The following is a 19645-nucleotide window of genomic DNA, read 5'->3' on the forward strand; positions in this document are numbered from 1 at the left end:
AAAATTCCCATTTTTTTAATTTGAAAATAAATTAATTTTTATACTAAAATAGAATATGAATGGTATGATTTCAGTTTTTTTTAATTAATCTATAAATTGTATTATAATTTATGCAATAAATATTGCTTAGTTGTTTTTTATAATGTGCTATATTGATACAATTAAAGACCCAGCTTTGTAGAAGTAGAAGCTGACCCATACTTCAGTTAAGTTTACCCTTGGAAACCGCTACCAGTTGCAGTTAGTTGGCTTGTTGGCCAACAGTTGACTTTTCGGGCTGCCATGGCGAGGTGGCATTGCCATAGTTCCGTTTGTTCCATTTATCGAATAGCAGCGGAAATGTCGAAACACTCGGCCAGTCCAGAATTCTGCTGCGTGGCGTTAACTGCCACAGAATTGCTTTTGGCTTCGAGACAAATGTAACCACAACGATTTGGCAAAGGGATTGGCAACAAAATTACACTGTGAAACAAACGAAGAGGTTACAAAATTATCTGTGAAAATGATGCGACTACCGGGAATGCCCATGCTGCCAGGCGCTCAGTTCTACGATGTAAGTGGTTCCGATGGGAGATATCCTCCAATTATTAACTTGTCAACTATTAACCTCCTCATCAGCGTGGCAAGCGTCGCCATCCGCGACAGCAGACGTTGATGCACTACCAGGGCATCCAGATGCTTTCCGACCGCCGGGAACCGGAGCTCGTGGAGCCCAATGGCATCGTGGCCGATCCGAAGTGTCCACCCGTTCCGGCCCAGATCAACAGCTTGTGGGCCCCGAAGGCCACCACCAAGCTGCCCCCCTGGTTGGCCTACGACAAGCAGGTTCTTTGCTTCAGCGCCTACTTCAAGGAGAACCTCACGGAGGTCTACCACGCCCCCTACCAGGTGCGCAAGGTGAAGATCTACTTTTACCTGGAGGACGGAACCATGCAGGTCACCGAGCCGAAGGTCGAGAACTCGGGAATACCACAGGGATGTCTGGTCCACCGCCAGCGCATCCCGAAATCCCCACCCACCGACCGCGAGTTCATCTCGATCTTCGACCTCAATGTGGACACGGATTTGCAGATCTTCGATCGGGTCTATCACATCAGCGGATGTGACATCTTCACGCGACAGTTCCTCAATCGAGCTGGGATCTTTGTGCCTGAAGCCCAGCAGGAGCCATGGTAAGTATATTAAGTCTTTCCACCATCCAAACATAAATAAATTAAAAAATACCTTCCAAAGCCTTCTATAATTCCGAAGTTTAATTTAATTTATATATCTTATTTATATATCCTTAATTCATTCATTAAAATTTTAGCAACCCCTTAAACCATTCTCTCATTTTACCCTTAGTGATCCCACTACAGAAATCCGAAAACGTTCCGGCTTGAAACAGACAGCCAACTCCTGCTCCTCGGCTCTTCCCAAGAAGCACTCATTTGCCCAGTTTCTGGAATTCGATAGGCGAGTGCTCAAGTTCCAAGGCTATTGGAACGATCGCAGCGAGTTTGGCGATGTGCGGAAGCTGGAGATCTGCTACTATCTGGCCGATGATACCATTGATATTAAGGAGAAGTTTCCACGGAACTCCGGGCGAGAAGGACCGAGCACTTTTTTGAAGCGAGGCAAGCTGCCAAAAGAGTTTTCAGGCCTTCCTCTGCCTGGCCAACAGACGGCAGTGACGCTACTCAATGTGCTGGGCAACAGTATGCGCGATGTGCGTTACGTAGCCGACCCGTTGAACACAGGGCAAAAACAGGTCCACCACTACACCGATCAGGATCTGCAAATAGGGGCCGTGCTTAATGTCTTTGGAAGAGCTGTCGTCCTTACGGGATGTGACCAGTTCACGCAGAGTTACTACAGGGAGAAGGTGACCAAATCTGTTTCCTAACAATCAAGAAAAACTTATAATATTTAATTCTTTATAGTACGGCATCCAGGAGTTTTGTGCCCAACCAATTCCACACCGTAGCGACATTCGACCGTACACTCAAGGTGGCATGGCATCCCGCAGACTGCCACCCTACAATGGATGGGGTAGCCATGAGGATTCGGAGGGCAACTGCATAACCGTGGAGCCCAAACCACCGCAGGCAGACTTCAAGAAGCTTTTCAAGTACGATGGCTGCATTCTGCGCTTCGGGGCAAAGCTCATCTCGGCCATTCGGGACAATGGAGAGCGTGACTTTGTCATCAGCTACTTTCTGGCCGACGACACCGTGCAGATCTACGAGTCGTCGCGTCGGAACTCTGGCTTCCTGGGCGGGGAGTTTCTTAAAAAGGCCCGTGTACCACTGCCGGGTCAGGATATGTTCAGTTCCTCGCGGCCCGAGTACTATAGAGCCAATGATTTTTACATAGGACGCACCATGACTCTCAAGGATCACATTTTCCACATAGTTTCAGCCGACGAGTTTACGCTGATGTACATGGAACAGCATCCCAGCGAGGTAAATATATATATTTTGAACCACATTTCTTACTACCCCTAAATCAATACGATTTTGCAGTTCCCCGTAGCAGATATTCGAGTGATCATGCAGAAGATCCGCGAGGCAGTGCGTCCGGAGTACAAGCAATTTGTGCTGCGCTGCAAGCCGGGTGGAGACCTCGGGGACTCCACCACGGTTAGCTTCGACACCCTTCGCTCGACCCTCCTGTCCTATCTGTCTAAGGATTGCCTGCTCAACCATGAAATTGTGACCGTGTGTCGCTATTTTTCGGCTGAGCAGGCAATGCCTCCCAGCTGCGACAGGAATCGAGTGCGAGCTGCTGCCCAACTGGAACTAAAGCGCGCTCTGTGGAACGGCGTGGAGCAGCTGAACGATCACCTGAGCCACATTAATCCGGAGTGCAGGCCGTACATCAGCGAGGCTCAAGTGAGGTCCACATTGCGAGGCTGCCGGCTGCCCTTCAGTCTGGAACTTGTGGAGGACATCTTGATGGTGCTGCAGCGCAATGGCCAAAACGAGATCGAGGTGCGCGACTTTCTGGCCTTCTTCAACATGCGCGGCGACCAGGTGCCCGACATTGCCCCACTCAACATTGCCTTTGAGCTGTGCCCCAAGCTGCCGTTCTTGCACAAAGGTCGCCTGGTGGATTTCACCTGGTTCCTGGACTACCTGGGCCTAGAGGAAGAACTGAAGCGAGCCAACAGTTAAGTAGCGAAGAAGGCGTATCAAAAATTGCATGTATATACAGAAAAATTCGTGGCAATATAACTTTCGGAATGGTGAACTTTGTGCTTAAGACCTAAACGTAGATGGTGGTATTCTACAGTTTTGACTCGGTGAGCCAGTTGAAGGACTGCGGCTTGCGATCGGATGACGGGCTGATGGCCACATTGATGATGGTCGGCCTGTCCTTGAGCTCATTGGCCGCCTTGACAGCCGCCTGCAGCTGTTCGATTTCCGTGCAGAAGTAGCCCTGCATGCCGAACATTTTCATCATCTCCTCGTAGCGCACTTGAACGCCCAATGCCGACGGTGGTGTGCTGCAAGATAAGATTAGCCGTAAGTAGTTGTACCCAGATAAACCGATAAGCTACCAGCGCACTCACATTTGGGTAAGATCGCCCTCACTGCGAATGGCCTCAAAGGTGTCCTTGTCGAATCCACCATAGATGCCGTTGTTGTTCACAATCACGATGGTCACGGGCAGCTTGTACCGCACCATGGTCTCGATCTCCATGCCCGAGAAGCCAAAGGCGCTGTCGCCCTCCACGCACAACACTCGCTTTCCCGGGGCAAAGTCGCGGCAGTAAAGAGCGGCGGCCACGGCGAATCCAGGACCCACGCCCATGGTGCCAAAGGTGCCGGCATCCAGGCGGTGGCGAGGCTGCTCATTCAGCAGCATGGAGCGACCAATGTCCATGGTATTGGCTCCCTCGCTGACGATGATCGTGTCCTTGGGCAGCAGTTCGCGGAGATGGTGGAACACCGCGTAGTAGTTAAGCGGCGTCTCCGTGTTCAAGGACATCTTCTGCACGGTGTCGCGGTTCTGCTTGCACTTAATGGCCAGCTGCTTCCACCAATCCTGCTCGTAGCCGAAGCGGAAGTTAACGGCGTTCATCTGCTCGAAGAGCTGCTCGGCAAAGGGACGAATGTCCGCCTGAATGGCCACCGAGGCAATCACCGAGTTGTGCAGCTCTTCGGGGTTGATGTCCACCTGGATGAACTTCACATCCTTGTCGTAACGCGGCGCCTTGCCGAAGTGGAGGATCCAGTTGAGGCGGGCGCCCAGGAGCAGCACCACATCGGCCTTCTGCAGGGCCAAGGTGCGAGCCGAAGAGACGCACTGCGGCGCCGTGTCGGAGACCACGCCCTTGCCCATCGGGGTGGGCAGGAAGGGCAGGTTGGTGTTCTCGATGAAGTGCCGCAGCGTGTTCTCGGCATGAGCGTAGGCGGAGCCCTTGCCCACGATCACCAGCGGTCGCTTGGCCTGGCGCAGCAGCTTGGCGGCCCGGATCACATCATCGTGCGGCGGATAGGCGAGTGGCGGAGCCGGATGGGGCAGGGCCTTGTAGATGCGAGCCTCCTGGGCCTTGGACTGCAGGATATTGCCGGGAAAGTCCAGGTAGGCCACGCCAGGGCGGCCGTAGGTGGCATACCGCACCGCCTTCTCCACGTGCAGCGGAATGAGGGCTGCGGTGGCCGGACGGGCGGCGTACTTGCAGTACGGACGCGACAGCTCCACCTGCGGGCACTCCTGGAATCCGCCGATGCCCTCGTGGTCCTGGTTGGTGGCCCCGCCGATGACGATCAGGGGCCAGCAGTTGACCTGGGCATTGGCCATGCCACCTAAGTGTCGGATGAAGTGGGATTAGAACTCATTCGGGCTGTCTTACGCAGTCTGTTACCTGTTACATGGAGGAGTCCGGGTCCGGAGACCACCAGGCAGACGCCGGGCTTTCCAGTCAGATAGCCAATCGCCTGGGCGGCGTAGCAGGCGGCCTGCTCGTTGCGCATTCCGATGTACTTCAGTCCGGCGGCCTGGAAGGCCATGGACAGCTCGATGACCGGGATGCCGATGATGCCAAAGACATACTCCACGCCCTGTGTTTGGATAAGGGCATAAATTACAGTTATTTAGAGACCATACTTGGTTGTCAATTAAACATGCAATCGCATAACTCTGGGAATTTATAGACCAAATCACTAGGCAATGTGCAAACACGTTCTTAAGTGATTTGCCCGGAATCCGGTTAAAGTTTTATTGATTTTAATCTGCCCCCCGGCGATAATCGCCGCTGCAGGCACCAAGGTGTTTGGGTCGTGGTACCAAACCTTTGGAACAAGCTCTTTATCAAATCCGTTCCGTCTTTTATGAACGGGAGTAATCGGGGCAACAACAACTGGGTAGCCACCAAGTGTTTTTGAACTTTGCACAACAAACAGGTGCCTCTAGATAAGAGACCACTCCATTGTTCTCGCCAGCTCCGCAGATTCCACGGTCCCCCCCTCGCTATGTAATATCTACAATTTACATGGTACTTTTTGCGAGTGCAGAAAAGTGCATTGCCAAAATGTCGGACAAAAGGACGGACGGCCAGGTGATCCTCTTACCTGTTGCTTCAATGACTCGGCAATTATCTGCACGGCTTCAACCTCGGCCATTTTGCGCGCTTCTCAGTGGTAATTGTGCTAAAAGTGAATTATGCGCCGCCGCGTTTCCTTGCGTACTGGCCTAAGAATTTGTTAAACAAATTAAATAGTGTCCAACAAATAGGGATGTGTAAAATATACCAAACTATCGATATATCGATATTTTTGAATAAAAATAAATATTTTAATCGTGATATTTTTCCTGGAAAAATCGCTTTCAATGTGGATACTATCGATAGTTTCACTTCATTGCCTCTTATCGATAATTTTACATTTACCGCTTACTTTAAAATACATTTAGTAATGTCATTTATATTTTTTATTAAGAAGCTTAAAATCAAACAAGATAATTAGGTACTTAAAGCACATATTATTGCCATGCCTTTCTTGGTTGCTGAGCCTTCTGGAGTTGGTAGTTGGTATACAAGCGATAAGTGCAGTAGTAAAAGAATTCAACCACAGAAATCATGCTTAATCCAAGGCAGAGATTAAAGATGCCACCCAAGTCCGCTGAAAATGACTTTTGTTAATCGCTTAGTTCCCGAAGGATATATCTACTCACAGAGAAGTCCTATCCAAGACATAACGGTCACTTTTCGTATAACTGGAACTACTTGCTTAGCCAAATAGACCCGCAGTACGAAGCTGTCACTGTTAATCAGCTCCGGAGAGCTGTGTGGAAAAGAATTAACTAATATAACTAATTATTTAAAGAAGATATTACTCACTAGAAGCGGCTCACGGAGAACATATGCTGGTTAAGGTCCGTTTTGTATGAGAGCGTCGAATAGGTAACATCATAACAGTTTGGGAGGCACTGGTCACATCGCACACTTTTGAAGTTGTCTACGGAATGGGAAGCAAACATATTTACTTTAAAAATCTCTCTGCATCTTTGAAACCATGCCTATTTAAACACTTTAAACTGCTTGACTTTTTTTTGAAACGAGTGTCCTTCTTAGGGAAAGAAGAATTCCTAAAGAATTCGCTAACGAATATTTCGTAAATTGAAATAGTAGGAGAGCTTATGTTAGAGTAAACACATGCATAAATCATTTCAGAGAAAAATATACATATAAGTTATATAAGAAGAAAGGATGCTGGGTCCGATTAACTTTTTAATCTTTAAGAAGATTATTAAGATACACTTACCATAGTTGGCTGAGTAGCAAAAGGTGTCGTTTAGGTTGCACTCCTTGAACTTGTTGCCCACGATAGGCAACAGATATGGATGGCAGCCACACTTCTGGACGATGGCCTCCGTCTGACAGGCGAGCAGACAGGCGGCCTGGCGGTAATTCCTCAGCTGCAGGTCGTCCGAGATGAGGCAGTCCCTTTTTCGTTCCGAAAGTTCCAGGACCTCCACGGAAGAGCTCTGCACCGTAGGCGAGACCTCCACAAAGCTCTCGGATCGAGCGGTGATGGTAACCGAGGCCGCCGACTCCGTGACATAGTCCATGGGATGGTGAACGAGGACGATGAGGCCTGTGTTCAGATTTCGCTCGCTGCCCTCTGCCCCTACGAAGGTCAGGCCTCCGTCCATGCCAAAGATGTTGGCCGAGAAGGGCACAAAGCTGGCATTTCGTGGATTGTAGTTGAAGGAGCAACAGGGACCCAGGTACGCTGTGGTGGGAATGAACGAGAGGTACTCGTGGCTCTGGTTGCATTGGAACTCGGTGTGGCCCCAGAAGCAGCGTTTCACGTAATCCGAGCAGCCCGGACTGACGGCCATGGCCGCCTCCCAAGTGCTCACATTGTTCAGCCGGAGTACGGCGTCCGTGGCCCTAAAACTTTCGTGTCCTGGCGGCTCAAAGCTCTGATCCGTGAAGGCGTTGAGGAAATCAAAGCCGGCGATTACCTCTGCAATGTCGTACTCCTTGGGAATCTTACTGGGGAAGAAACGCATCTATAAATAGGATCCCAAAGAGTCATTTCTAGGCTTCTCACAGCGTCTTCACATAGCGATCGACCCGCTCCGAGTTGACCACCTTCGGACTGCAAATGGTAACGCCCGGAAAGGCAACGTCCGTGATTGAGAGGTCATTGGAAATGGTGTTCAGGATGGGGTACGAGTAGAACTTGAGCCACAGTAGCAGGGTGAGGTAGATGCTCAGCAGGAGCAGCTGCAGCAGAACCGAGGACCAGATGAACCTGGACAGGCCGTAGGTGCGATTCCGGCGCATAAGCCACATGCCGCTCACTTTTGTCCTTTCCGTGTACTCCCAAAAAGTGGCCAGCATAGCCGTCTTCAGGGAACTTGGATCCTTACTTCTCGACCTGCTGCCACTAAGCTCGGAGTTCCTTTTTCCTGGCGACGGCCACTTACCTGGTTCTATCATTTCGTACTGTCTGCAATTGTCACACGAAGTGCAGGCTTTTATAAGCCAGGGTTAATTAGGGATAATTATGGGTTGACTGAGTGGCTAACTTGTCAGGCGAAAGTGTCTCATTTCTTGGGACCATTAGCGTTAATTGCAGAACCTTAAAAGTTTGCCGGTCAATCAATAAAACATATCAATAAGAATGGATTCTGAAAAACATAAATATGCTTTAAATAAAATTATTATTTTATTACAACATTTCTTTATAATTTAAAGTTTCTAGATATGAAACTCAATCAATTGGAAACTTTATTACGAATTATTTCGCAGAATCTCTATGACTAACCATTGAGTTTCGAATTTAAAATGAATTTTCACACCTAATAAATTGCGCTTCGGCTTTACTGATAACCTACTAAAAACTGGTATGGGAAGGAATGACGTTAAATCGCAATTAAAAGCGGCAATTTGTTAGTTGAAAGTGTCCTCAAATTTGATTAGCATATGACTAATTATGAGTGTCAATTCCGTTTTTTTGCATGAGTGCCTAACCGAATAAAGTTCTGCAAAGAGCCGCAACCAGTTCACCAAAGTGCTTCCCCCCAACCAGTCTAAGGTCGTTGTGCCAATCTAAGACGAACTGGTTTCGACCTCAGCTGACTCGTGATTCACAATTCACGTGCGCCGAATAAAAACATTATTCTTTAATAATAAATACTCGGCTAAAGCTTTAATAGGACTCTCCATAAACAAGTACACTTCGTAGTTATGGCATAATACTAAAAATACAAAATCACAGGTGATTGTCAAGGCACAAACTACAACTTTGTGTTGACAATATCCTCGCGCGACTCGGTGGTCTGAACCTCGTTCCACTTCTGGATCTTGCCCGATCCGAAGACCCAGAAAAACAGGGCTGGCAATATATAGGCAGCTGCTCCAATGATGAAGACCCAGTGCCATTGGTCGATCGTGTTCTACAAAAAATGAAGCAATAAAAAATTATTTAATAATATTGATACGGTCTTTCAAAGGAGTTGCCACAAACCTCGTTCTTTGTGAAGGCAGCCACAATCAGAGGTGAAAAGATTCCAGGAGTGGTGCCAACGCAGTTGATGATTCCGTACAACGTGCCCGCATAGTTGGGCGCCAAATCCTGTGAGTTGGCCAAATTGGAAGCAGTGGCAGCCCCATTGAAGCCCAGCGAAATGGTCATAATGGCCACGCAAACGTAGGGATCGCGACCGAAGTAGGCCAAGATGATCAGCATCACGCCAGGCAAGATGTGAGCTATTAAAGGTTAAATATGAAAGTTACCGAAAAATTGGCAAATTGATTGGCGTAAATCCACTTACAGGGCAGACAGAAGGCCTTTCGCATGTGGGTCACAGACAACCAACCACGACGACGAATCCAATCCGCCACAGCACCGAATCCGAAGGCACAAAGCAGACGGGCCACATGGGGCAGACTGGACAGGAAGCCGGCGGATGAAAGATTAAAGCCCAGGACCTCGCTCAAGAACTTGGGAGTAGCGGTGATCAGGAAGAACAGACCCCACATACTTCCGTAGTGGAGCATCATCAGCGACCAGAAGGGAAGGGAGAGGACCAGTTCCTTGTATGGAGGCCACTTCTGCAAAAGTTAAATAAAATATTTTAGAAAAAATATCTCCATAAATAACAATTTAACAATATTCACGAAAATTTAATTACAACCAATTTTTACCTATAAGTCTATAATCTTTTCGATTTCTTCAATTTTAATTATGATAATTCATTCAAAAGCTCTAATTATTTTGATAAAAATCCCCATATATGATTCATAAACAATACTACGAAATAAGATAACTCAAAATTTCTTGGAAAAAGTGAACTTTCAACAAAATTAATATGAATATTATAATTGGAGAGTAGGAGGAGATGGTTAAAAAACTAAAATTAGCTTTTATATAACTCCGATTCAACTAAATGAGCTATTAGCTAAGAATAATTACTAGTCAAACTTACCTTCTTGTTGCTCAGAGTGCTGCCCAAGCTATTCTCGATGTATTCCCGCTCCTTTAGGCTAATGGTGCTGTGCTGGGCCGGAGTGTCCGCCACTAGGTAGAACCATATAGCCACCACAACGAGCACAAATATGCCAACAATGTAGAACGCCCAGTCCCAGCCCAGGTTCTCGATGATCACTCCGCTGATTGGCCAAGTGATGACAGTTCCGAAAGTTCCGCCCATCAGCGAGGCCACAAACTTGCCCTTCTCATCCGGAGGCGACCACTTGGACACCAGGCTGTGGCAGCAAGGATACACCACGCCGTTGAGGAAGCCAATCAGGAATCGAACGGCGAACACCGCGTACTTGTCCCAGGCAGCTGCCGCCGGAGTCAGAGCCGTAAGGATTCCGGCCACCAGACAACTGTAGCCGGCGACATTTCGGGCTCCGAGCATTTCGGCCAATGTTCCAGCCGGCAAAGAAGTGATCATATAGCCGTAGAAATAGGCACCCAGCAGGAGAGCTTGATCGGATTGCGTCCAGTTATAACGAGGTCCATACTTAAGGAGATGATAAAAGGGGGAAATACATAATTATTTTTATAAATATTAAAAATAAATGAATATCCCAAAACTAAATAGGTTTTTGATTTATAACCTTTTTCGTTTTATGAGTTTTAGGTAATAGACAATAATAATGTAAGTAAATGGATTACCATTAAAGTCTTATGTTTGAAACTTTGGTTTTTAAAAAGTTAAATAAACCTTATCAGTAAATGAGAAAGCGGGAAATATTTCACAGCCTTTGTTTTAGTTATTAGTATTTTAATTAGTTAAAACTAAAGAAACTTACATTTGGCAGGGCCTCCACTTCCGTTCCATTTTCGTGGCTGCTCGTGTCCTCCACCATGGCGATGATGTTGATTGAGAGATTCACCCGCATCATGTAGCTGAGGAGGCAGGCCATAAAGAGCATTATCGCCAGGTTGATCCGCTTGGGCACATAGACTGCAAACGGCAGCAAATATTGGTTATTGACAGATCGTTACTCAATTTTCGATAGCGGCACAGGCCCCTCGCAGCACATTAGCTCAATTAGCGGATCGGAAAGATCTCTATTCCCGTTGGGGCGGGTCGCAGATCTCTAATGGGCTGCGCATGCGCAAATTTCAATATTTGAGCTCAATATCATTTTTTCGGGGATTTCACTTAGCCGATCGAAGATCACGTGAGGCGTTTCGTTATTGATGGGACATTTTTCGCTCATGACTCGAACTTCAAGCGAATCCGAGCGTGTGGCAATAATAAATATATTTTGGATACTTACAGCACGGCATGAAGGCCATTTCGGCGGCTTTTGTTATGGCTCGGGAGCCTCGCGTCAGGTGTCAGCTGAAACGACAACAACAGGAAGCTGTTAGCAAGACTTTTATGCAGATCACTTTACGGTACGGGTACGGGTACTCCCCGAGGCATTTGCCGAAAATTTTGACGCATAAATTAAATGATATTAGGTGCCGAGTCACTGTCGGCTATTTTCGGAAACAGCTGATCTTAAAGAGTCTATTAATATTAATAAATTTACCTTTCAAGTGGTTGATGTCGGTTATATCTCAAACACGTCGTATTTTAAAGAAAAAGTTTATAAGCAGTTACGTATAAAATAGCCATCAATTTTGTATTATTGTTTGAAACATGTCTCCTCTAATAGAAAAGTTTAAAAATAAATAAATTATTTGACCGGACATTTTAATAAATAATCTAAATTAATGAATGAATTATTTATTTTTATACCCTTGTAGAGGGTATTATAATTTCAGTCAGATGTTTGCAACGCAGTGAAGGAGACGTTTCCGACCACATAAAGTATATATATTCTTGATCAGCACCAATAGCCGAGTCTATCTAGCCATGTCCGTCTGTCCGTTTTTATGCGAACTAGTCTCTCAGTTTTAAAGCTATCGCGATGAAACTTTCCCGAAAGTCTTCTTTCTATTGCAGGTAGTACATATGTCGGAGCGAGCCGGATTGGACCACTATATCTTAAGGCTCCCATAGGAATATTCAAACAAATATCAGAAAATTCATTGTAACTTTGTAGGAAGTAGGCGTTTTGATTCTTGACTACTTAAAAACAAAATTTAAATAAATAGAAACGCTGAGTCTGGAATCCCTGGAACTGCACCGGGTGAGCATACTTTTATCTGCAAGGGTATATAAGCTTCGGCTGGCCGAAGGTAGCTTTCTTTCTTGTTGAAAATGCAATGCAAATGCAATCCAAGTGTAATAGAAATATTTTGTGTACCTAGTAATCTCACATTTTAGCTAAAACCCAAAATCAAATTAAATATTATTATTACGTTCATTAAATTTAAATGCAACTCATTAGGTATCTGTAACATTTCGTTTTTATAGCTAGCGAGTATAATTATTTGGTAATAAAGTAACACTGTTCAGTAATTCAGCACTACTTAGCTTTGAATAATAGTTGCAATCTGAAAGTGGTAGGCGATTAAGTGCATAGAGATGTCACAATACCGCTAGCAAAAACTCGATAATCGCAAGTGCACGTGTCGGCGATCTATATAGAATTAACCCTGCATTTTTACCAACCATATCATTCGAGAGTGCTTTTAGCGGTATCTGCGTGCAATGCACTTGTCAAATTTTATAAGCACGTCCCATTTGGCACTTTAAAGCCGGCACGTGAGGGCCCCGTTTAGGCAAATCGAGTTACGGGCCAAAATAACAAAATACATGCATAACTAAATCAAATGCCACTAGTTCCGACGCCGATCGTGCCACGAAAGTGTCGAATGGCATTGACGATGTCGGGGTTTCGGAATCGAGGAAGCTTTATTATAATTGCCCGGCAGCATGCTACCCTAATTTTCAAATCATCCCATTCGAACGATCTCTGGGATATGATCTTGCGATTGCATTGCTTAGATCCCATCGCTCTGGAGTTCCAGGTTCTGGTAGTTGAAGCATTTAAACAGCTGCCTTCGCTGCACTTCGCACAAAAGAAATGTTTGCACGAAAGCTTTTCATCTTTCCTATATAAAGGGGTATATAAAGAGGGCGGTAGATCGATACCGAACACTTGTTGGCTTGTTTAATTACTGCCCTATATATCCGGCCAAAACCAAAATGACGGTGCCCAAAAACCGACATTCATTTAACTTCCCCTACTCAACGCAGTTTGAATTGTCCTCTTAAATCATGAAACACAATTAAATGTTTTATTATGAAGAGGCATATAAATTTTAGTACTTCTTTGTACACGGCACGATAAGCAATCTCAAGCCAGGCAATCAATTTTCTGAATGGAACCAAGAAATGGCAATAGCGCCACATTATCATTTAACAGCAGCACGATCCCGCGATGCAAACCAAAGGCAGTAAAAATAATTCTCTGCTTATTTTTCTTTCCAAATATAGAACTTTATTATATGTACGAGTATATCATATCGTATCCTCCGACTCAGATAACTGTATCTATGGGAAAGAGAAGAGGAACTGAAAGGCAATCTACCCCTTTGACCCGCCTGAAATCGCAATGATTTGGGGTTTGTTTACGTGACTTGGATGTGAATACCCGTAGATTGATTCGAAAAAAACTAATTTGGCAAACAATCGGGAACTAGATTCGAATTATTGATTCGCAATACGTGAATTAAAATTTTTTTAATTATACCTTTGAGAAGAGATCAAAGAACGCAGCCAATGACCTTCGGCCTTAATTTGGGCTTAATAGTAAGTTAGTGAACCCCTAATTGCAGGGCTTATTACAGCAGCTCGAGATCTTGGTTCCCGATAACCCAAAAGCATTGTGCAATTTCTGAAAGCCTAAACAAATCATTAGGGCAAAAGCTGCTCAAGTACTTTTTTTTGGTTTCCCTCTACTTGGTTATATGGGGAAATTAAGCTAACGCCAGCTTCTCATTCTAATCTGTAGCGTTACGCTTTTATCAACATCGTATCGTTGCCATTGACTCCATAAAATCAGCTCGACGATTTATGGGCCATAAAGAGGTGTTATAAAGTTATAAAGTGTAGTCGAATGTGGCGCATGGGCATGGTCGTGATAAGTTGGCCATCAGCTTGTAAACGACGATCATTAGAGTCCGGTTAATCGTCAATTAGCCGCAATCGCAGTGGACTCTGTTGTATGAACTGTGTATTACCACGATAAATGATTTGATTTACAATCGGATAGCGGTGGTTTGGGAGGATCAAAATACCACCATATAACGCGTATGTAGGTGGGACTTCGAACTCGAGTTGGAATCCGAAGATGGAGCAAAAACGTTGGATATTCACAACACGCGTTCCATTTACATAAGACTCGGTTACCCACTTGACACGGTTTAAGGTTGGTCTTGGTCTTGGTTTCTCTTCCCCCTTTCGCTTGGGATCCGATCCTCAAGACCCCTTAAAAGGTCTCATTTGTTGTCGCTTATCTATGATTGCTCCGACTCTGGTATGCGATTCCACATAGAACTCTGCAAATTATTTCAAAGGCAATCAACCGTAACTGTTTAACAAATCAAGACCGGTAATGAACCCAGTTAGTTGGCAGTTATTGTTGTAGATCATTGTTTTTGCTCAATTTCGGTTCTCATAGCCTCACCCGGGGCGAACTGAACTGCCATTTTGCACCAGTTCCCATTGAAATCATATAATTTGTGCTTTTTTTGCATATTTGCACGTTATAATTAAATTTCGGAAAATTACGTGGCGCATGAAAAATTTAATATACGTACTCTCTATAATGATTGTTAATACCTGTTCAGTTATTCGGTTAATTGAATAATGCGAAATCGAAGGGACAATTGCGAAAATTGCACGCACATGTTAATAACAAATCACGAGTGTTAAATATTGGCCCGTGTTATTCATATTTTCCCAAAACGTAAAAATGTAAGTTGGTTGGGCAAACGGTTCGAATATCGTTGCATAAATCAAAAGCTGGTGTGTGAATATTTTGCGAAGACCCAAACCTGTACATTAACCTAGATACTTCTTTCAATCAACCCGTCCAGAGTCGGTCCAAAGTCTGAAATCCTTAGCCAATTGCAATAACTGGGGATTATAGCCTTCCCGGCTTGTTGCCAAGGCCTGGAATTAGCGGAACCCAGAGATCACTTGTCTTGTCCGAAAGCGAAAAACAAAACAAATTGAAATTGTTTCGAATAGTGGTCGCGGTTCAATGAATCGAAATAAAGAAACCTGTTATTATTTGAAATGCAAATTTGATTGGTAACTGAAATTAAAACGGTCAAAGCCAAAATAAGCGCCAGTTCTGGCTTTTATCTTCGATTGTTATGCACAAATATTTGGGCGATTTCTCTTATCCCAGAAATTAATAATGCAGAAGTAATAATAGTTAGGTTCACTTTCCTAAAGTTGGTGTAATATTATCAAAAAATTCAATATCCAATTGTCTTAAATGTTACGAAAAATAAAATCGGAATATGTCATTTTATTTAATCTTACGAAAAAGGAAATGAAAATGTCCTTTTTATTATTCGTACACCTGAAGCAGAAACATTTCTTAAAAGGGGCCTGTCTTCCTAGACTTCTTATCATTGATTCGCTATGGAAAATTTGCAATGAACCGCACTGTTAGCACAAAAACAACACGCGATCACAAAACACTCAAAGTCATCTCTGTTTATCTCTGCTTATGTTTTTCGATTCATACTTCTTCGTGGCACACATTTTGCATGGAATTTTTCCACAAAGCCCCCGCCGTAATGTCAGATGAAGCTGTGGCGCCAAAAACGGCGCTCGAAATACAGCGCAGATTTATTTGAAAATTCGAAAAAACTGGACTTTCCCGTTGACAGCCCCGAAAAAATGCGTTAATAGCTAGGTTGCACCGCCGAACTGAACTCACTTTATTTGGTTGGTACTTATTTGGGAGCTCGCCGGCCGAATCGAACTGCTGAGAACGTCGCGCGGCGAATGAAGCTAAATCGGCAGTTGCCAATGGCATATATACTTGGGCGACGATTTTAAGCAAAACTTCCACCTGCCGCAGTCGCAGTTTCAGTTTCAGCGGCGGCAGCAGCGGCCAGGCAGCGGTTAAAACGGTTAAAAATTGTTTAAATTGTTGCCGACGGTTGAAGCTCACCGTCGACTGTCGACTGGCTTTTTACGCTTTCTGATAGCGTGCCAAATATCGCATGCGATTTGCGAACAAAAACCCGAGAAATTTTTAAACAAAAAAATCACAAAATCGTGCTAAAATGTAAACCAATAAACACGATGACTAATAATTCAAAAATATGAACACATTATATTAAGATTACTAATTTGTTGTGTACATTCAATGCCCAGCGAATTTTAGAATGTTAGTTTATGCCCGCATTCGTATCAATTTCGCAGTCGAGCAGTTCTAAAAAACCTCAATAAATTTTAAAAATACCCCTATAAAACACGTGCTGTGAAAACTCACTTGACCGTTCACTTGTTTTATAATTTCTGTTTAATTAGCACACTTGGCAAAGGACAGTGAAAAGCCACAGAGGCGCAGAGCACATAATTATTGACTTAAGTTTATTTATAATTAAATATTCACCTATACCCGTAAGTAACTTTTCACACTCCTCACCTTGGATAACTTTATTTCCAGAGTAGACAGCTGGGAATCCGAACCCTTTAGGCACATCCGATACTTTCCGCTTCTCAGTGCGACTTGATTTCATGCCAACAAGTAGCTTCCTGGCCAACTATCTCACGATGTGTGTGCCATATAATGTACATTATCTCCGGCGGTTATCCGACTTGTACCAACAGAAAATGTATATGTTGCCAGCCCATAAAGCTTAATTGATGCATTTAGCTGCTTGTTTCAGATAAGCAGTGATAATTATAATTATAATGAGTGGAAACTGTCGGCTTTTCAAAATATGTATTAATGACAAGCATCTTTTCCCTCGAATTCCGTAAGAAGTTGGTTGTCTGGAGTTAACGAACCAGAAGCGAATCAATTATCGCGTCGCAAACATAAGATTAACATTATACGACATGAGTTGCGGGCAGTAATATTAAAACTTATTTAATTTCAACATCTTTTCATAAAGCATAGTGATTTTAGTACAAATTTGCTAATGCCAACGGAATATAAACAAACAAAAAAATGTCCATTACGAACTCTACTTGACTAAGATTTTAAACGCACAGGCTAAACAAATTGAATTTCTTTAGAGTATATCGTTCACAACATATTCACGTAGAGCATGCGGTGGGCGCAGGCTTTGCCCACCAGCTTGCTGTACTCAATAATCGTATCCACATCGTTGTCAGGGCCGCGAAGCTGTTAAGAAAATTAAATTGCATGTTTAGAAACAAGATGATTATATTTTACATATTAGTGGTAGACATACCTGCTTGTAATGCTTGTAATCAGCGCAGGTTTGGGCATCCAACAGCAGCATAACTTCGTCTAAATGCTCCAATAAAAACTCATTCACATCCCTGGCAGTAGCATCTTCGTTTAAGCGTTGGTACTTTTGTTCGTCTAGCTTAGCACGAATGGCTAAAAACAGGTGATGGTATTAAGATAAGAACATGGGTAATTTCATCGCGAAATTTACCATCGGTAAGCGGTAGCCATTCATAAGTCTCTGGGCACAGTAAGTATGAGGCGGACAACTTGCCCTTGTAGCGCATCTTCGGGCAGGAGTGTATGTAGAAACCCATGTAGTAATACTTTAAGGCAGGCACATTCTCGGCAAGCGACTGCACAAAATCAATTTCCCTGAAATGATTTCTACCATGAATATCATGTTTTAGTTCTTCGGAACCATATGTTACCTGAGTGAGCCATAGGTGCCCAGCGATAGAAAGCTATATTCCGGATCGTAGAAGAAGTAAACAGAACTCACACACCCGGGCAGAATGTCAATTACGCCCACAGCAATCAGGTTGTCGTCCAGCCAATACTGCTGATGAAACGATCCATAGCCCATTTCGGGTCCATCGCTGGGTTTTTCATTCTGCAACGTGAAATATAAACAAGATAGCAGTTATAAACGGGATAATTAATAAGTTCAAAGTAAAGAACACTTGGAGTAGGGTAAACCTTCATGGGCGTCAACTGCAGATGATCCTTGTAGGCGGCCTGATCCTTGGGCGGATCGTTGTGTATCGATATCTGATACTTCTTGTACAGCGCGAAGCTCTCGGGCAGGGTCCGCTTGAATTCCTCGCCATGAACGTGCACCAAACGCAGCTGTGAATACATTTTCGGTAAGGTGAATGGGCATTTATAATTACCTTAAGGGGCGATTTGACCAAGAACCGCTGCATACTAGCTAGGGTGAGGCGTGCGGGGTTATCATTGTGTATGGTTATTTGATATTTGCGATACAGCGCGATCACCGCATCGGCACAAGTGCGCTGTGTGTCTGAGGAAGCGACCAAAACGATCTGCAAGAACACAAACAGCACAAAGACAGTGTGTCTACATGTAGAGGGAGACTCGTATTCGGGGGTCGGACACATAATACACATAAGCACAGTACACAAAGTGAAATCATAACATAGGGACACGCTAACTAGCTAATCCTGGCAAACGGTCTAACAAAAGTTCTGATATTCAATAAATGCATACCTTCAGCTGATGCTTATTGGTCTCGCTGTCGGTGGACAAGAAGTCGCGAAGGCTCTTCTCCTGCGAAAGGGATTTCGTTGAGGTGGAGGCAGAGTCTCCCAGCTTGGCCTGCCGCCGCTCCAATCGCATTTGCTTGGCCTTCTTGCACGGCTTGTTTGAGATCGGTGCTGCAGCTGGTGAATATATTATATTTGGAAATCAATTCTATTCTACAAATAAGTGCGGAATATACCCACATTTGTTGGAGCCCAGCGTGGGAGCTTCAGCCGCCGGAGCAGCCGTCTGCTTGTTCGGCTTCTTTTGAGCCCGTGCCAGTGACGCAACTTGCTCCACATTGATAACAGCCGGACTCTTATCGGGCAGCTGGGGCTGCGGCTCGCTGGCAGTGACCTCCGGAGCCCCTGTGGCGTCATCGGCATCGCCTTCCTGGTCTCCCTCGCCGCCCTCCGGCTTGGACTCTCGCCTGCCGTCGCGCAAAAATCGATTCATGCGTCGCAGAATGCGCTTGTTCGACTTGGACAGCTTGAACTCCAGGCCATCGCACTTGATGGTGTAGCAGGGGCAGCAGGTCTCCTGGTTGCGCAGCTTGTAGCAATAGTTGCCACATCGCCTCCAGCCGCGATCGATGAGGTCCTGGTAGTCCTGGCAGTCCAGCCGATAGGCGTGCATACCTGTGCGTACATGACGAATTATTGATACATTGCACCCGGACTGGTTTTGTAGTCTCTTACCGTGCGACAGGCTGCAGTTTGCTCCCGCGCAGTAGCCGCACTTGCTCTGCTGGCTGCCGTAGTACTGCACAATGCTGACGCTCATTATTCTGCTCTTTCAACGCCGATCAGAGTGCAAGCATAGTGCATTTAATGGCGATTGGATCAATTAATTGGCCTGCAAGCCGCTCTGTTGCGAAATTTCTTTACGCTTTAGTGTGACCAATGCCTGCCGGCTAAAAAAAGCCTTAAGTTGGGTGCTTACGTCCTGATTCCACTGAATTGTGGTTTGTTATCTGAAAATATTTTATAAATAATAAAACAAATATATAAATGAAAAACATTAAAAAGGCAGTAACATAAAATATCCTACCTTTTAATTCCAAAAAAAAATTAACTCATA

The 19645-nt window shown here is 44.8% G+C and overlaps 5 protein-coding genes across 6 annotated transcripts; 1 reads left to right on the top strand and 4 right to left on the bottom strand.

Moving 5' to 3' along the window:
* The first annotated feature begins 326 nt into the window (after nucleotides 1–326).
* On the top strand, nucleotides 327–3231 carry Efhc1.2 (EF-hand domain containing 1.2). Its single transcript, XM_017144256.3, has 5 exons — nucleotides 327–553; nucleotides 619–1172; nucleotides 1345–1864; nucleotides 1923–2444; nucleotides 2505–3231. Exons 1-5 carry the CDS (start codon nucleotides 503–505, stop codon nucleotides 3153–3155), a joined length of 2298 nt encoding a protein of 765 aa, XP_016999745.2. The 5' UTR covers nucleotides 327–502; the 3' UTR covers nucleotides 3156–3231.
* Nucleotides 3171–5720, bottom strand: Hacl (2-hydroxyacyl-CoA lyase). The gene is made up of 4 exons (XM_017144267.3): nucleotides 5559–5720; nucleotides 4853–5048; nucleotides 3554–4793; nucleotides 3171–3487 (listed from the first exon to the last, which is right to left on the bottom strand). Exons 1-4 carry the CDS (start codon nucleotides 5607–5609, stop codon nucleotides 3268–3270), a joined length of 1707 nt encoding a protein of 568 aa, XP_016999756.1. The 5' UTR covers nucleotides 5610–5720; the 3' UTR covers nucleotides 3171–3267.
* Nucleotides 5721–5873: 153 nt separating this feature from the next.
* Nucleotides 5874–8086, bottom strand: ppk6 (pickpocket 6). The gene is made up of 5 exons (XM_017144155.3): nucleotides 7545–8086; nucleotides 6750–7486; nucleotides 6326–6443; nucleotides 6160–6269; nucleotides 5874–6107 (listed from the first exon to the last, which is right to left on the bottom strand). Exons 1-5 carry the CDS (start codon nucleotides 7934–7936, stop codon nucleotides 5968–5970), a joined length of 1497 nt encoding a protein of 498 aa, XP_016999644.2. The 5' UTR covers nucleotides 7937–8086; the 3' UTR covers nucleotides 5874–5967.
* A 529-nt stretch (nucleotides 8087–8615) lies between these two features.
* On the bottom strand, nucleotides 8616–15933 carry LOC108059123 (sialin). Its single transcript, XM_017144218.3, has 7 exons — nucleotides 15812–15933; nucleotides 11237–11301; nucleotides 10763–10917; nucleotides 9928–10470; nucleotides 9274–9553; nucleotides 8967–9208; nucleotides 8616–8895 (listed from the first exon to the last, which is right to left on the bottom strand). The coding sequence occupies exons 2-7, from the start codon at nucleotides 11253–11255 to the stop codon at nucleotides 8737–8739; spliced, it is 1398 nt and encodes a 465-aa protein (XP_016999707.2). The 5' UTR covers nucleotides 11256–11301; nucleotides 15812–15933; the 3' UTR covers nucleotides 8616–8736.
* Nucleotides 15934–16949: 1016 nt separating this feature from the next.
* On the bottom strand, nucleotides 16950–19472 carry Ate1 (arginyltransferase 1). Of its 2 annotated transcripts, none has more exons than XM_017144195.3 (8): nucleotides 19264–19472; nucleotides 18769–19203; nucleotides 18533–18705; nucleotides 18196–18348; nucleotides 17734–17915; nucleotides 17514–17677; nucleotides 17304–17455; nucleotides 16950–17233 (listed from the first exon to the last, which is right to left on the bottom strand). In XM_017144195.3, the coding sequence occupies exons 1-8, from the start codon at nucleotides 19346–19348 to the stop codon at nucleotides 17135–17137; spliced, it is 1443 nt and encodes a 480-aa protein (XP_016999684.3). In that variant the 5' UTR covers nucleotides 19349–19472; the 3' UTR covers nucleotides 16950–17134. The 2 variants fall into 2 exon arrangements, with proteins under 2 accessions (XP_016999684.3, XP_016999694.3); XM_017144205.3 differs by lacking the exon at nucleotides 18196–18348 and adding an exon at nucleotides 18002–18151 and having other exon boundaries at nucleotides 19264–19471.
* Nucleotides 19473–19645: the final 173 nt, after the last annotated feature.

Source organism: Drosophila takahashii, chromosome 2R (genome assembly GCF_030179915.1).
Source record: "Drosophila takahashii strain IR98-3 E-12201 chromosome 2R, DtakHiC1v2, whole genome shotgun sequence".
Taxonomy (NCBI): domain Eukaryota; kingdom Metazoa; phylum Arthropoda; class Insecta; order Diptera; family Drosophilidae; genus Drosophila; species Drosophila takahashii.

Excerpts from the sequence above, each read along its gene's own strand:
- LOC108059123 (XM_017144218.3), bottom strand. Across the intron at positions 9,554-9,927 it reads GCACTCTGAGCAACAAGAAG|AAGTGGCCTCCATACAAGGA; the intron begins GTAAGTTTGACT and ends TAACTTTTGCAG. Across the intron at positions 9,209-9,273 it reads AAAGGCCTTCTGTCTGCCCT|CTCACATCTTGCCTGGCGTG; the intron begins GTAAGTGGATTT and ends AACCTTTAATAG.
- Hacl (XM_017144267.3), bottom strand. The coding sequence starts at position 5,609 with ATGGCCGAGGTTGAAGCCGTGCAGATAATTGCCGAGTCATTGAAGCAA. Across the intron at positions 5,049-5,558 it reads CCGAGTCATTGAAGCAACAG|GGCGTGGAGTATGTCTTTGG; the intron begins GTAAGAGGATCA and ends ATCCAAACACAG. Across the intron at positions 3,488-3,553 it reads GAGGGCGATCTTACCCAAAT|CACACCACCGTCGGCATTGG; the intron begins GTGAGTGCGCTG and ends CTTATCTTGCAG.
- Efhc1.2 (XM_017144256.3), top strand. The coding sequence starts at position 503 with ATGATGCGACTACCGGGAATGCCCATGCTGCCAGGCGCTCAGTTCTAC. Across the intron at positions 554-618 it reads CAGGCGCTCAGTTCTACGAT|CGTGGCAAGCGTCGCCATCC; the intron begins GTAAGTGGTTCC and ends CCTCCTCATCAG. Across the intron at positions 1,173-1,344 it reads GAAGCCCAGCAGGAGCCATG|TGATCCCACTACAGAAATCC; the intron begins GTAAGTATATTA and ends TTTTACCCTTAG.
- Ate1 (XM_017144195.3), bottom strand. The coding sequence starts at position 19,348 with ATGAGCGTCAGCATTGTGCAGTACTACGGCAGCCAGCAGAGCAAGTGC. Across the intron at positions 17,916-18,195 it reads TGGTCAAATCGCCCCTTAAG|AATGAAAAACCCAGCGATGG; the intron begins GTAATTATAAAT and ends TTCACGTTGCAG. Across the intron at positions 17,678-17,733 it reads GGCACCTATGGCTCACTCAG|GGAAATTGATTTTGTGCAGT; the intron begins GTAACATATGGT and ends AAATCATTTCAG.
- ppk6 (XM_017144155.3), bottom strand. The coding sequence starts at position 7,936 with ATGATAGAACCAGGTAAGTGGCCGTCGCCAGGAAAAAGGAACTCCGAG. Across the intron at positions 6,444-6,749 it reads TTGCTACTCAGCCAACTATG|ACAACTTCAAAAGTGTGCGA; the intron begins GTAAGTGTATCT and ends CCCATTCCGTAG. Across the intron at positions 6,270-6,325 it reads TTCTCCGTGAGCCGCTTCTA|CTCTCCGGAGCTGATTAACA; the intron begins GTGAGTAATATC and ends TTTTCCACACAG.